Source organism: Malus sylvestris, chromosome 16 (genome assembly GCF_916048215.2).
Source record: "Malus sylvestris chromosome 16, drMalSylv7.2, whole genome shotgun sequence".
Taxonomy (NCBI): domain Eukaryota; kingdom Viridiplantae; phylum Streptophyta; class Magnoliopsida; order Rosales; family Rosaceae; genus Malus; species Malus sylvestris.
In genome coordinates, this window is record NC_062275.1 from 25,177,971 (window position 1) to 25,190,488 (window position 12,518).

At 38.3% G+C, this 12,518-nt stretch overlaps 2 protein-coding genes and 1 pseudogene across 2 annotated transcripts; 1 reads left to right on the forward strand and 2 right to left on the reverse strand.

Moving 5' to 3' along the window:
- Positions 1-385: 385 nt before the first annotated feature.
- On the reverse strand, positions 386-2,867 carry LOC126606322 (uncharacterized). Its single transcript, XM_050273692.1, has 3 exons — positions 2,735-2,867; positions 1,983-2,148; positions 386-900 (listed from the first exon to the last, which is right to left on the reverse strand). The coding sequence occupies exons 1-3, from the start codon at positions 2,790-2,792 to the stop codon at positions 645-647; spliced, it is 480 nt and encodes a 159-aa protein (XP_050129649.1). The 5' UTR covers positions 2,793-2,867; the 3' UTR covers positions 386-644.
- A 1,521-nt stretch (positions 2,868-4,388) lies between these two features.
- Positions 4,389-5,971, forward strand: LOC126606614 (thioredoxin X, chloroplastic-like; annotated as a pseudogene).
- A 51-nt stretch (positions 5,972-6,022) lies between these two features.
- On the reverse strand, positions 6,023-8,158 carry LOC126606613 (sugar transport protein 10-like). The gene is made up of 4 exons (XM_050273999.1): positions 8,026-8,158; positions 7,603-7,928; positions 6,758-7,387; positions 6,023-6,668 (listed from the first exon to the last, which is right to left on the reverse strand). Exons 1-4 carry the CDS (start codon positions 8,156-8,158, stop codon positions 6,213-6,215), a joined length of 1,545 nt encoding a protein of 514 aa, XP_050129956.1. The 3' UTR covers positions 6,023-6,212.
- Positions 8,159-12,518: the final 4,360 nt, after the last annotated feature.

Below are 12,518 nucleotides of genomic sequence, written 5' to 3' on the forward strand. Positions count from 1 at the left end.
AATGTTTATTGTTTAATACAATTTATTAGTTTGATAAAACTTGTCCCTTTGTTGGGATGCTTCGAAATATTCCTACAGCCCACCATCCCTCTACTGCGACTCCTACTTGCACAAAACATGAAAAGATTTTGTAAAAAAATATGTTATCTAGGAAAACATATAAAGATTTTGACTGAGTTTTAATATGTCACGCATGTGTCAACAGAACGTTACCCAAGGGATGAACAACATCGAAACCTGAAGGAGTTTTGTGAAAATCACATATTGTAGGAAACTCGGGTTCATTCCGATCGACCTTACACACTCCACTATTTCTTTCTGGCCATGGGATGAACCAGCTCAAACGAAAATCAAGGATTAAAATTAAGAGAAGTAAAAAGGAGAGTGAAAATCCAAATGCATATTGTCATTTGAGAGCAAAGATCACCATGGAAATAAAGACTTGTAAATAGTAGCAGCTTTATTTGTCTATTTGTTTGGTTGAAAACATACACAGCATAAGCTCGCAGGGTTAGGTCAAGTTCGAGAGCGGTGGGGAACACATTAAGATGGGTATAGGTCAAGCATTCAATCCCTTCTAAGCTCCAATGTAACCGGAAAAGAAGATCAAAGCTTACATTACTGGATTAATGAAACTTGGCAGGTCAAGACTCGCTTGGAAGAACATTGAAGAAATGATAAACTTCATCTGCGTCGATTACACCTACCTCAGTTGAGCAAACTAAGCAGCAAACTTGCTTGACGGTCTGCTTACCTGCAGGAGTTGCTTCATGCTCCGAAGATTCTCTCCCTCTTTTGCCCTTTCTAGGTCTTGCTTCTTTTTGATGCACTATTTGATCACTTCCAATCTTGCAGTTCTCAACAAAAATTGCTCTGTACTGGGTCACATATTTTTCATGCCTGCAAGAAATCGAGCTCAGATAAGCCACCTCAAGAAGTACTGCCAAATCCACCAAAGTAATCTAACCACTGCCAGCCAAAACCACTACATTCTACTACTGTTAAAAGACTTCCTTTGTTCAAACCTCGGTTTCATTTCTCTGCTGTCTTCTTATTAGGTTATTCTAGTTTACTCTTCAATGGTAGAAAGAACAATTCTACAAATAATAATTCTTTTAAAGCAGCAAACCTCAATCATCCTAATAACAGTGAAAAACAATGTAATACTTGCAATTTGTCACTAATCTTCATAAGACTTGGAACTTTTCTAATCCCTTGAAAGCAGGAGGGCTACTAACAATGGAATCAAGAACAGTTTATGTCTGATAATGTAAAAGGTGTCAAATTTTCTCAAAGAGATTGGAGAACTTAGCTTCCGTTGAAATTCCATCCTTTAAACCGTGAGACTTCAACAATTTATCTAAATAGTTCAAATCTGAATAACAAAACCTTGACTGGACAGGTTACGAAAATGTGGCTAGACTGGACAGAATACAGCCAATTAAACTGTGAAGCTACTCCGTCTTCATGGTTTCTGCTGATTGGCAATACAATTGACCATGAAAGTTCCTTCCCACGATCAAAGTTCAAACTAATCAGAAGTGCGGGAGAGAGTTCAAGTTTCTTTTTCTTTCCCTTCTCCTTTGGTAACCTAAAAAGAGTGCAAATTATATCCCTAATACTTTCCCACTCTTAGCGTCCACTTTTTCAAATGTCTCGACCTAAATCATAATTTGCCTGGGATCCTAATATTGCATATGTCGAGTGCTTTTATAGCCTAAAACACCCAAACAAGATTGAGAATGCTGCTGTAAAAAGAAAACTCCGAGCTCCAACCAATGCTAAACTCAGACCCACACAAAGAGATTTAAAGAGTAAAATAGATAGAGCGATTAATCCTCCCCATAACTATAACAGCAAGAAAAGGAAACGGCATGCCATAAAGATATTTTCATAGATAGAAAAGAATGCTACTACCAATCAATCCGCGACAATCTTGTAAAAAATAAAAAAAAGTACTGACATTCATGTAGTGTATATACCTTTGACAGTCGAGGCAGAGCGTGGTGAAACAAGATGGACAACTAAGCACAGCATCAGAAGTGCCACCTTTCCTTTTCTTTTGAACCCATAACTCATCTTTGTCATCAATATCTGAATCATAGAACTCTGGTTTGACGGAGTAGTCGATTTCATCATCATCAGAAACTGAAAATACACAACATATCAACACCAGTTAAATGAACAACTTTAAAAGTTTGACTTATTACACTTACACTGATTCCAATTCTATAAAACAGCAGTTAGCTGAGGCTAAAAGCAATGCACAGCTAAAAGAATGATTTGAATTGCAAGATTACAAACCCATTTGGGAAGTTTTCGAGCTTATCACAACACATCATTAATTTGATTTGATGCACAGTTTCATTGCATATGTCGAATATACAAGTAAGACCACTCTCATAAAAGTCATTGATTCAATATCAAACTCAATGCATTACATTCAACACATAATGAACAATACCTATTAAAACATCCCCAGGACTTTGCTAATCAAGTTAAAAAAATAAAAAAAAATCCTTTTCTTCAAAATTTGCTCAATACCTTGGCACTAACAAAAAAATCTTACTAAATTTTAACAGAAAACAATCACATGACAATCCTCAAAGTCGATCAAAAGAATATGCAAATCATGAAATAATAACCCAAATTAAAAAATACATAAAAACCAAGAAAATTGAAAGAAAAAAAATTCTGGGTTTGGAAAAGCAAGCAGTTAGGAGGAGAAAAATACCAGTTTTCTGAGAATTGGATGGAGAGGCCATGTCGTCTGTCATCTTGTCCATCTCCATCTCTCCAGGGTTTAAGACTGTCTCGCCTCTTTCCCTTTTCCTTTGTTTTAATTTGTTTAGTTTTATTTATGGCGGTTGTATTTGGGTTGCTGATATTTTGATGAGCCCACCCAGCATTATCTGGGATGGGCTGGGCTGGCCTGGGCTGGCCTGGACTCTGGAAGGAGTTGCCTCTTTTTGTTTGTCTTGGCCCATTATTATTAATGTAATCCTTTCGTTGTGGTTAGTTTTTGTCTTCCACTTGAATGAATCCCCTTGCCTTATTCGATTCGAATGACATAAAGTAATTAGGGATGTGATATCTACACACCTCTTTTTACTTCTCTCACACCTTATTGGTTTTCGGCTGTCGGATCAGATGAATTGAAACAGATCAATAGACAAAAATTAACAAGGGATATGTGAAAAGTAAAAAATAGTGTGTGGATATGAAGACAGTAATTATTATTGGGTGTTATATGAAGACAAAAGCTTTGCACAAGTCACTTCCCAAATAAGTTAGTACAAAACCATATCATCTTATAAATCTTTAACATTCTTAACGAGCAGCGGAAGACCAATACTTGGCATGGCCATCAAACCGACCAAACAGATTGATCTGAACCATATTAGTCGGTTTGGTTTGATTTTGACTAAAAGAAGTCAAACAATTCAAAAATCAAACTGAACCGCTTTACTTTTGATATTTTAAAAAATGATATAATCGAATTAAACCGAAAATGTATTCAAGTATTAAATTTAAACATGTCAACATATTATAAGTTGTTTGGAGATTCATATGTATTTTAAGTCTCAAAATAATATAAGATTAATGAATAGAACAGTTAGAGATTTGTATGTATTTTATGCTTATGTGATTGTGAGCTTGTAACTAATAAATCGTTTGGTAGTATGAGATTTTTTTTATTAATTGAAACATAGTTTTATTTGATTTGATAAATTTTCTTATTAGTTCCGAAAAACTTAATTCAATCCGAAAAATGTTTTGATCAAATTGGAATGTGAAGGATGTGTGGATGTTTAAAAGATTAAAACTTTTGTAATGTTAGACTTTTCTTTTATTGATGTGTTGGATTGGGGCTTAAACCAACCAACTCAAATTGACTAACAATGACTTGGTTTGGTTTAGTTTCAATAGTGGTATTGGTCAAAAGCCAAACCGAAATGTTAAATGGTAGTTAGTTTGATAATATTTTTTGTGTCAAACCGAATCAAACTGAACCACGCCTATCCTTATCCAAAACCACAATTGAATGTTTGGTTTGATTTCTAAACCATTTCACCTTTTTATTGTAAAAATGGAACCTACAACAACTCATTACAATTTGTGTGTGGCTAGTTTGATGTCCACCAAACAAGTTATTTGGAACGTGTAGTCGTGTGCGGTCTTTTTGTCACAAAGTAGAGCCGATTGAAGAGCCTCAATTCTATGTGTGACTAGACAACCACATGATCCGATGAGTAAAATTTAAAATTCTCCTCACCAAGGAGAGAGCCCTTGAAAACTAAAACCCCTTTCAAATTGAAAAGATATGAAAGTGAAATGGGAGGTGGATGATAAAATCCAGCACATAAACTGCCTCCCCTCCCCTCCCTTCCACTTGCACAGTGGATGGCATGACAGCATTTGGTTATCGTTTCGTGGCCAATAACCTCCCACGCCAAGTGCGATACAAACACTGCCTTCCCCCTTCACTCAAAACCCACTCCTTCTTTCCTCTCTGCCCTCCTCCTTTCTCCTCATTTGAAGAGAAAAAACATGGACGCCAACTTCGTCTCCAAGCTCGTACTTCCTCCGGTCCGTACAGCTACTTAAAGCTCTTACTCTTCGCCCACCGCTCCAAAGCTCTACTCCTCATTCTTCTGCGGTTCTGGAAGCCAAATAAGACAAGCGGGCCTTGGCAATTCTTCTTCTTCTTCTTCTTCTTCTCGTACGGTTCCCAAGTTTTCAATTGCTTCGAGTGCTGGTATTCAGGAAATTAATGAGTCCCAGTTCCGGGATTCGGTTCTTAACTCGGACCGTCCGGTTCTCGTCGAGTTCGTTGCCAGTTGGTGCGGCCCTTGCCGCTTAATCTCGCCTGCGATGGAATGGCTCGTTTGGGAGCCTTTGGATTTCCCATTAGTTTTTTAGGATTTAGACTTGAACTTGAAGTTTGACCACTTGACTACTGTCTGAAATAATGTTTAAGCGGGAGGCTAGAGGTCGGTCCTCTGCACTGTTAAGCGTGAGTAGAAACTTATCGGAGGAAACACTTGTGCTCATATACGCTTTTTCTACTAGAAGCACAACAAACTTTCATTAAAAATCCAAGTGCTTCCTGAAAAAGCAATTGGAAGTGATTTGTGAAGACTCCAGAAAGCACCGAGAGTGCTTTTAGAATCTAGAAGCAGTTATAGATATTCTATGCTAAACACTGCTAGGCTAGAAGCGCTTTTAGTTATTCTGTGCCAAACCCTGCTAGAAGCACTTTTGGAAAGTCTTTGACCAATAAGACCCTATTAGTCTCGCTTCCAGATACAATGTTTGATTTCTTGTCAGAAAAGAAAGACAGAAGCGATGTCATTGTCTTTGATATGTAGGGTCATTTTGGAACAACGTTTGGAAATGTCATAAAGAGATAGGGAGGACAAGTCGTATCTTTCAAGATTTGGACATCAATGTGCCTTTGATTGTTGTCCAAACGAAAGAAATTATCTTAAGTATTAGTTTATATGTTGCGCTCAGGAATACAAAGAAAGGTTAACCGTTGCTAAGATAGATCATGATGCAAACCCAAAACTGATTGAAGAATATAAAGTTTATGGGTTGCCGGCCTTGATTCTCTTCACAAACGGAAGGGAAGTTCCAGAAAGTCGGAGAGAAGGCGCGATTACCAAAGCGAAGCTTCAAGAGTATGTGGATGCGTTTTTGGAGTCCATGCCAGTTGCATAGTTCCACTTCCATTTGAATTTGAAGAGATCCCAAATTCCTCCTTTTCTTTTTAGTTTCTTAAGTGTATTCTCCGAGTACATGTTGTATTTTGAGGAATCAGTACCCAGCCTCCTCCAATTTTCGCTTCTTTTCTTCTCCACCTAGATGGGTGATTATATGGAAGATTACTCCAAATCTAGACCATGTTTCTTAAAGCACGTGAACGTAAAAAAGGCGGTATATTAGTTGCAAAGTTGATGATTAATATTATTGATTGTATCTGATCTACGTGCACGTATAATTTGTGTTTGAGAAGGAAGAATCGTGTATTCTTATTGACTTACAACTCGAAAATGAGTAGGACAAAACAAAGTGATTCACAAATATCATCCCCCGATCCCCTAATTGTCTCTCTATCGAGATTGGTTTCTTTCCCTTGTCGACTTTTCAATGTTATATCAGAACCCAGATGCTTGGATTATTTACAAATCCAACTGTGATTTGCTCCATCAAACTACAACTTTGTCTTGCCTACCATAATTGACAGCCTCATCAGGGATGTACTTGCCCCAGAACCAGTGAGCTTTCCAAACTCTATTCATCTCTTCAATCGGAACATTCTTCGTCTCGGGCAAGAAGAAGGCGATGAAGATGGTCATAATGATCACAAAACCGCCAAAGAAGAAGAAGAGACCAAACTTTAAGTGGCAAAGCATGCTGAGGAAGACTTGACCAATGATAAAAGTGAACAACATGTTCACCGAGACGTTGATGGCTTGTCCGGCTGATCGGATCTCCAGAGGGCAAATCTCGCTCGGCACCAACCACCCCAACGGACCCCAAGACCATGCAAATGCTGCTACATATGCACAGATCGAGAACAAGATCCAATTGGCTTCAGTTTTTGTAAAGGATCCGACTCCACTAAGCCCAAATTTCATGCCTATCATCACTCCAACAGCAACCTACAATGCATGTGTGGAAGTTTGGTAATGTCCTTTACAAATTAAAGGAGGCAAACAATTGTTTTTATTAAATTGATGTGTTTAAGTACCTGGCACAGGAGCATCTGCACACCACCTTGAAGGAATAACACCCTTCTTCCGAACTTATCGACTGCGAGAATGGACACAAAGGTAGCAACCATGTTAACACCGCCGGTGATGACTGCGGACATTAGGGATGCTTCGTCTCCAAACCCCAAAGTCATGAAAAGAACTGGTGCGTAAAACATGATCACATTGATCCCGGTGAGCTGCTGGAAGAATGGAACGAGAATGCAAATGACAAGTTGAGGCCTATATCTCTGCTCTGTGATGTTGGTCCATTGGTTTTCCACTTTTTGGGCAGCGTCAGTAGCATCAAGAAGGTCTTGGAACTCCTCATCAACGTTGTCGGTGCCACGGATTTTTTTCAGCATTTTCCTGGCCTTATCGAGGTTACCTCTTTCTAGGATGGAATTTGGAGTGTCGGGAAGAAAGATTGCAGCGAGAGTCATCATCAAGGAAGGGACGGCTGCAAGAGCAAGAGAGACTCTCCAGCCATATCCGCCTTTGATCTTGGCTGTGCCAAAGTTGACAAGACCTGCCACTAGAATACCAATGGTGATGGCCATTTGGAACCCCATGTTCAATGCTCCTCTAATCTTTGTTGGAGCCATTTCCGCTAGATAAATGGGAACGGACTGCAAATCACGACGAGAATTTTGAACTAGTTAGCTACCGGTCTAGCTCTAAGTTTCAAGGATGCTACAGAGATCATATTTTCATGCAACATCGACCGACCACATTATGAGGTATACGTGGTAATTGATACATTACCTGTCGTCTAAAATGCGTTATTACCTTAAGGATCGTATGTTTTAATCAACCTGTAGTTAAAGATAGAAGATATATGTACCTGATTAGCAAATCCCACTCCAACACCAAGCAAGAGACGACCAATGATTAGAAGGATAATGTTATTGGCAATACCATTTAGAATTGAGCCAACAAGAAAAACAAGGCCTGCCACAAACATGGATATTTTCCGGCCAAATTTCCTAGTCACCGTTGAAGCGAAGAAGGAAGCCACCAAGGCTGCAAGGTAGAGGCAAGACGTGAACAATGTGAGGAGTTGGCTGTCAAATTTGCAGTACTGGTTTTGATTAGCAGTCTCATTCTTCATTTTGTGGAACACAGACGGGAAGAACTTGCTCAAGAACGACTCCATTGAAGTCACACCCCCTGCATATATGCGCGATAATTCAAAACCCGATTAGTACTTGTTTCTCTTGATGACCTCAATTCTTTTAAACATAGAGACAATCACAGATTTAATTACCTGAGATCCCGAGATCATATCCGAAGAGGAGACCACCCATGGCAGCTGCCACACAAGTGAAAAGCACAAAGATGGTCACACCTCCTTCATAGCTCCTCCCTCCTCCACGGCCAATATATGCTCCTCCAGCCATCGCTTTACAAAGTTTTAGAGTCTTACAGCTCTTTGTAGTTTGAATATATTAAACCGATATCTCACAAATCTTTTGATCTTTGTTGCTGACTTGTATCTCAAATCCGAAAATGTTTGAAGTTTATAAAGGTTCGAAGCTGCAACAAAACCAGGCTAGAGTTTCAACAACTTAGACCTAATCTTATTTTCTAGTTTCTGCAACTCCTTACCTCCTTGCTAGTTCTGCCATATTTAGGCATGAATCGTTGGACATGTTAGGACAAGAGGATAATAGCAAAGTTCTTGTTTCGGTTAGGTTGAGATAATACTAGTTCTTGGTATTACACCATTAATCTTGCTGTCTACAGCCCTAATTTTGGCAATGTGTGATGATTGTTATATGTGAACGGATATGGGTCAAAACTCAACACAATTTAACAGGCATGCAGAACTTTTTTAGTGTGTCAAGAACACTGTATGGACATCAAGTGTCATAATAAAAGTGGTTGGAAACTTTTTCTTTTTCAAGTATCGAACCACCTGTATAATGACACTTGGTATACTGAGTCGTGTTCCTGACACCTTGAAAAATCTCTCATTTACATGTAGCATATGAAACGCCGTACTTTAGATTTGAATTTATTTTTTAAGTTATATATCTTAACAACATAATTAATCGTACTTAATTTTGATGTCGAGTCCGACACATCCAACTGTGATGTCGAGCCCTAGCGTGTAGTCCTGCTTGCCTCTTTCTTCCCTTTGCTAGTGAGAAAATTTTCAGTGTCTCAGAAACACGGTCCTGTCCAAGTGTCATAATAAAAGTGGTTGGAAACTTTTTTTTAAAGTATCGAACGACTTGTATAATGACACTTAGTGTATTGAGCCATATTTTCGACACACTGAAAAATCTCTAACAGACATGTAGTATATGAAAAGCAGTACTGTAAATTTGGTTTTATTTTATAATTTATATATTTTAACGAAATACTTAATCGTACTTAATTTTGATGTCGAGTCTGGCACATCCAACTGTGATGTCGAGCCCTTGTGTGTAGTCCTGCTTGCCTCTTTCTTCCACTTGCTAATGAGAACTTTTCAACTCATCATAATACAAGTGGTTGGAATTTTTTTTTTTTCAATTATCCACCACTTGAATTATGACACTTAATCTACTGGGCCATGTTCCCAGCACATTGAAAAAACTCTCATTGTCAGCATAGTTCTTACTTCTCATTGTCTACACTTGTAAAAACCATTGTCCTAAAGTCCCTCCCTAGGCACTTGTCTAGACTCTCATAGGCACCAGCCTAGACTCTCATAGGCACCAGCCTAGGCTACTTAGTTCACAACTCTTACTTAGATAGAAAATGTTTTCGACATTTAACTTTATTTTTAATTTAATATTTGTTAACTATTTGAATTTAATACTTGCTAAATTGTAGACAAACTACAATTTTGACGACATAAACAAGTCAATGGACAACTACCTGAATAAGTTATTCTCGGATCGGTACAAGTAGTGGAAGAGCGACCTCCACAAACATTTTGAGTTGTTCGATGGTCTGGAGGTCGCTCTTGAGGAGGGTTGCCCATTGGAGTTGGAGGACCGGGCGGATGATTGAGATTGGCTTTGCGTCCATTTTCAGGAGCCCGCATGTCTAGTACGTATGTATATATTTATTACTTAATTATTTATAAGTTTTAAAAATTATTATTAAATTTGGTTAATTCTTGCTTTATTTTCTTTAAATATTATACTAATACGTTCATTTTATGTTAACATAAAAAGGCGAAGGCGAACGATCAACCGGGATAAGAAGACTTTTCTCCACCATTCTAGTTCGAGGCCATTCTCTTATAGGATGGACGCGCGATGGCAAGTAATAAAGTGTTTAATATTGGCACTTCCAATTTCTGACAAATATTAATTTTTTTTTTCCACACTAACATTGTTTTGATCTTTTTTTGTTTCAGGGGGGGTTCAGAATTCCCCGAGAAAGATGCATTTAAGGACGTTTATGTTCACCAAATGGATGAGCTCACTGAGTAGCTGGACGTAAGTAAAAGTTAATTTTAAATTAGTATCTTACACTTCCAAGTATTATAACATTTAATTTAATATTAATTATTACCAATCTAAGTCTTATTGTCATAGGCGACGATGGTGGAGAATAGCCCATCTGTGCTTCAGAAGTCTGCCTTCCAGCCTCCCCTGAATACTCCGATCGAGTCCGTGGATCCGCCCGAGGATGCGGGGTTTCAGATCCTGACTGAGACCTTGGATCAGACCATTGGATGAAGGCCAGGGAAGTATTGTCGGAGGATAGGCCATGCTCGTCAACACGCCACTAGGGCCTCATCATCGCCTCAGCCACAAGGCCAGGTCACGACTTTGACGCATGAGGTGGCCGACCTGAGTAGTAAGCTCACGCTTATTGTTGAGGCCCTCAACATCTGTCTCCCACCAGTCGTTGTTAGCCCTTTCACTTCTGAGCCTATCCACCCACAGCAGCCCTAAGACTTGTCAACCACCCAGCCCATCCACCCGCAGCAGTCCTAAGACCTGTCGACCTCCGAGTTCGTCCAGTACCCCTGCCCAGTAGCCTGATGCACAGCCTGTTCCCGTAGCCCACCTTATATAAGGACCAAATAGATTATCACTTCCTTTTTCTTAGTTTAAAACTTTCGGTTTGTAGCCACTTAGTACTACAATCTAGTGGTATTCCTTTTCACTTGTAAGTGAGAGGTCTTAGGTTCGATTCTCGCAAAAAAAAAAAAAAAAAAGCAAATTTGAACCACATTATTGCTAGCCTATTGTGAGGCTAAGCCTACCCCTTGTCTCTTTGTAGATAATATTGTTTGTTAAAAAAAAAAGAAAAAACTTTCGATTTGTACGTACATTTCTCTTTGATTATATAAATACATTATTTTTTACTCTATTTATTATAGTTGCAATTTAATTAAAAAAGTAACTATTATTTAAAATAAAATATGTAACCAAAACCCAAAAAAAAAAAAACAAAAAATTGAACCTTGCGTGATGGAGACTTCGTCGCGCAAAACCTAATACAACTAAAGTTTTTTGTCATGCAATAATTATAACGACAATATTTTAACAATTTATTTATGTTAATTGTTGCTTTAATGTTTACAGGATGAAAAATATTCGTCCCGCGAAGTTTTACCCAACGAAGGTCTTGCGTCCCATTTGTTGTCTTGCGATGAAAGGCTTATGTAGCTTTATTTTTTGCATGGCAAAGTGATGTAGTCCCCCTAACTTTTGTGCTACGAAGAAGAGTTTTGTTTGCGCACTTTGCTTTTTGCGCGACGAAATTTGATTATTCGTCACGCATTGTCATTTTTCACGACCTTTGCACGACAAACATTGCGCAATGAAATCTTCGTCGCTTAGACATTTATGCACGAAATTTGTCTTTACATGACGAATTGTCCTTCATTGCGAAAATTGTTAAATGTAGTAGTGATGTTTTACTCATCCCATGCCATTTGTGATATTCTTGTGACCAAGTTAGCATTGTACAATTAATCTCCATTGGATTTAGGGCTTTACCTTACCAAAGTAAGGAGTTGCTCTCTGTCCACAAACCCCAAATTAACATCAATGCAAGATTAAAACTATCAATGCAAGATTAAAACTATCTCGATAAAGAACCCGCAAGTGCAGCCACCCATTCAATCATATGTGTTGACTATCATTGACCAAACGCCAACTCAGCATAGTTTGCTAAGATTGCCAACTCAGCATAGTTTGTTAAGATTGCCAGCTCAACATGGTTTGTTGAAATATGGTACTGCAACTATTTTAGACAGTTAGAATAGTTGTTAGCGTGTAAGCTAAGACACTGCAACTATATAAGCTGATACTCTCTGTAATTCTCTTGAGTTTTTCATACATTCAATATAATCAATATATTTTCCTCTCTGTCTACTTTCTTCATTGCTTTCTTGTCTCTTAAATCTCCTACAATGGTTATAGTCTATCTTTTCCATATTGTTAATATGGTATAGAACCCAAATTATAGTCTATGAAGCCTTGTTTGGATATACTAAGTCTTAGTATAATCAACCCTATGTTCTTGAGATAAGTCTTGTGCAACCAATCTAGCGTTGTACCTTGAAACAGCACCATATGGATTCTTTTTCACCTTGTAAACCCACATACTACCCACAAAAGATCTATTTTCAGGAGCTGGAACCAAGGTCCATGTACCTTGAGCTCTAAGTGAGTCATATTCCTCTTGCATTGCACTTTGCCATTGAGGAATTGATGCAGTTTTCCTAAAGCATGAAGGTTCAGTTGCATCTGTAATCTCTAAGATAAATGAATATCCTCCATGAAATGAATCCTCATCACTTAA

What these genes read in the sequence shown, in the direction of transcription:
- LOC126606322 (XM_050273692.1), bottom strand. Translation starts at nt 2,792, where the DNA reads ATGGAGATGGACAAGATGACAGACGACATGGCCTCTCCATCCAATTCT. An exon ending in ATCCAATTCTCAGAAAACTG is followed by an intron (nt 2,149 to 2,734) that starts GTATTTTTCTCC and finishes GTGTATTTTCAG; the next exon opens with TTTCTGATGATGATGAAATC. An exon ending in CTCTGCCTCGACTGTCAAAG is followed by an intron (nt 901 to 1,982) that starts GTATATACACTA and finishes GATTTCTTGCAG; the next exon opens with GCATGAAAAATATGTGACCC.
- LOC126606613 (XM_050273999.1), bottom strand. Translation starts at nt 8,158, where the DNA reads ATGGCTGGAGGAGCATATATTGGCCGTGGAGGAGGGAGGAGCTATGAA. An exon ending in GAGTGGGATTTGCTAATCAG is followed by an intron (nt 7,388 to 7,602) that starts GTACATATATCT and finishes CGTGATTTGCAG; the next exon opens with TCCGTTCCCATTTATCTAGC. An exon ending in TGCAGATGCTCCTGTGCCAG is followed by an intron (nt 6,669 to 6,757) that starts GTACTTAAACAC and finishes CATGCATTGTAG; the next exon opens with GTTGCTGTTGGAGTGATGAT.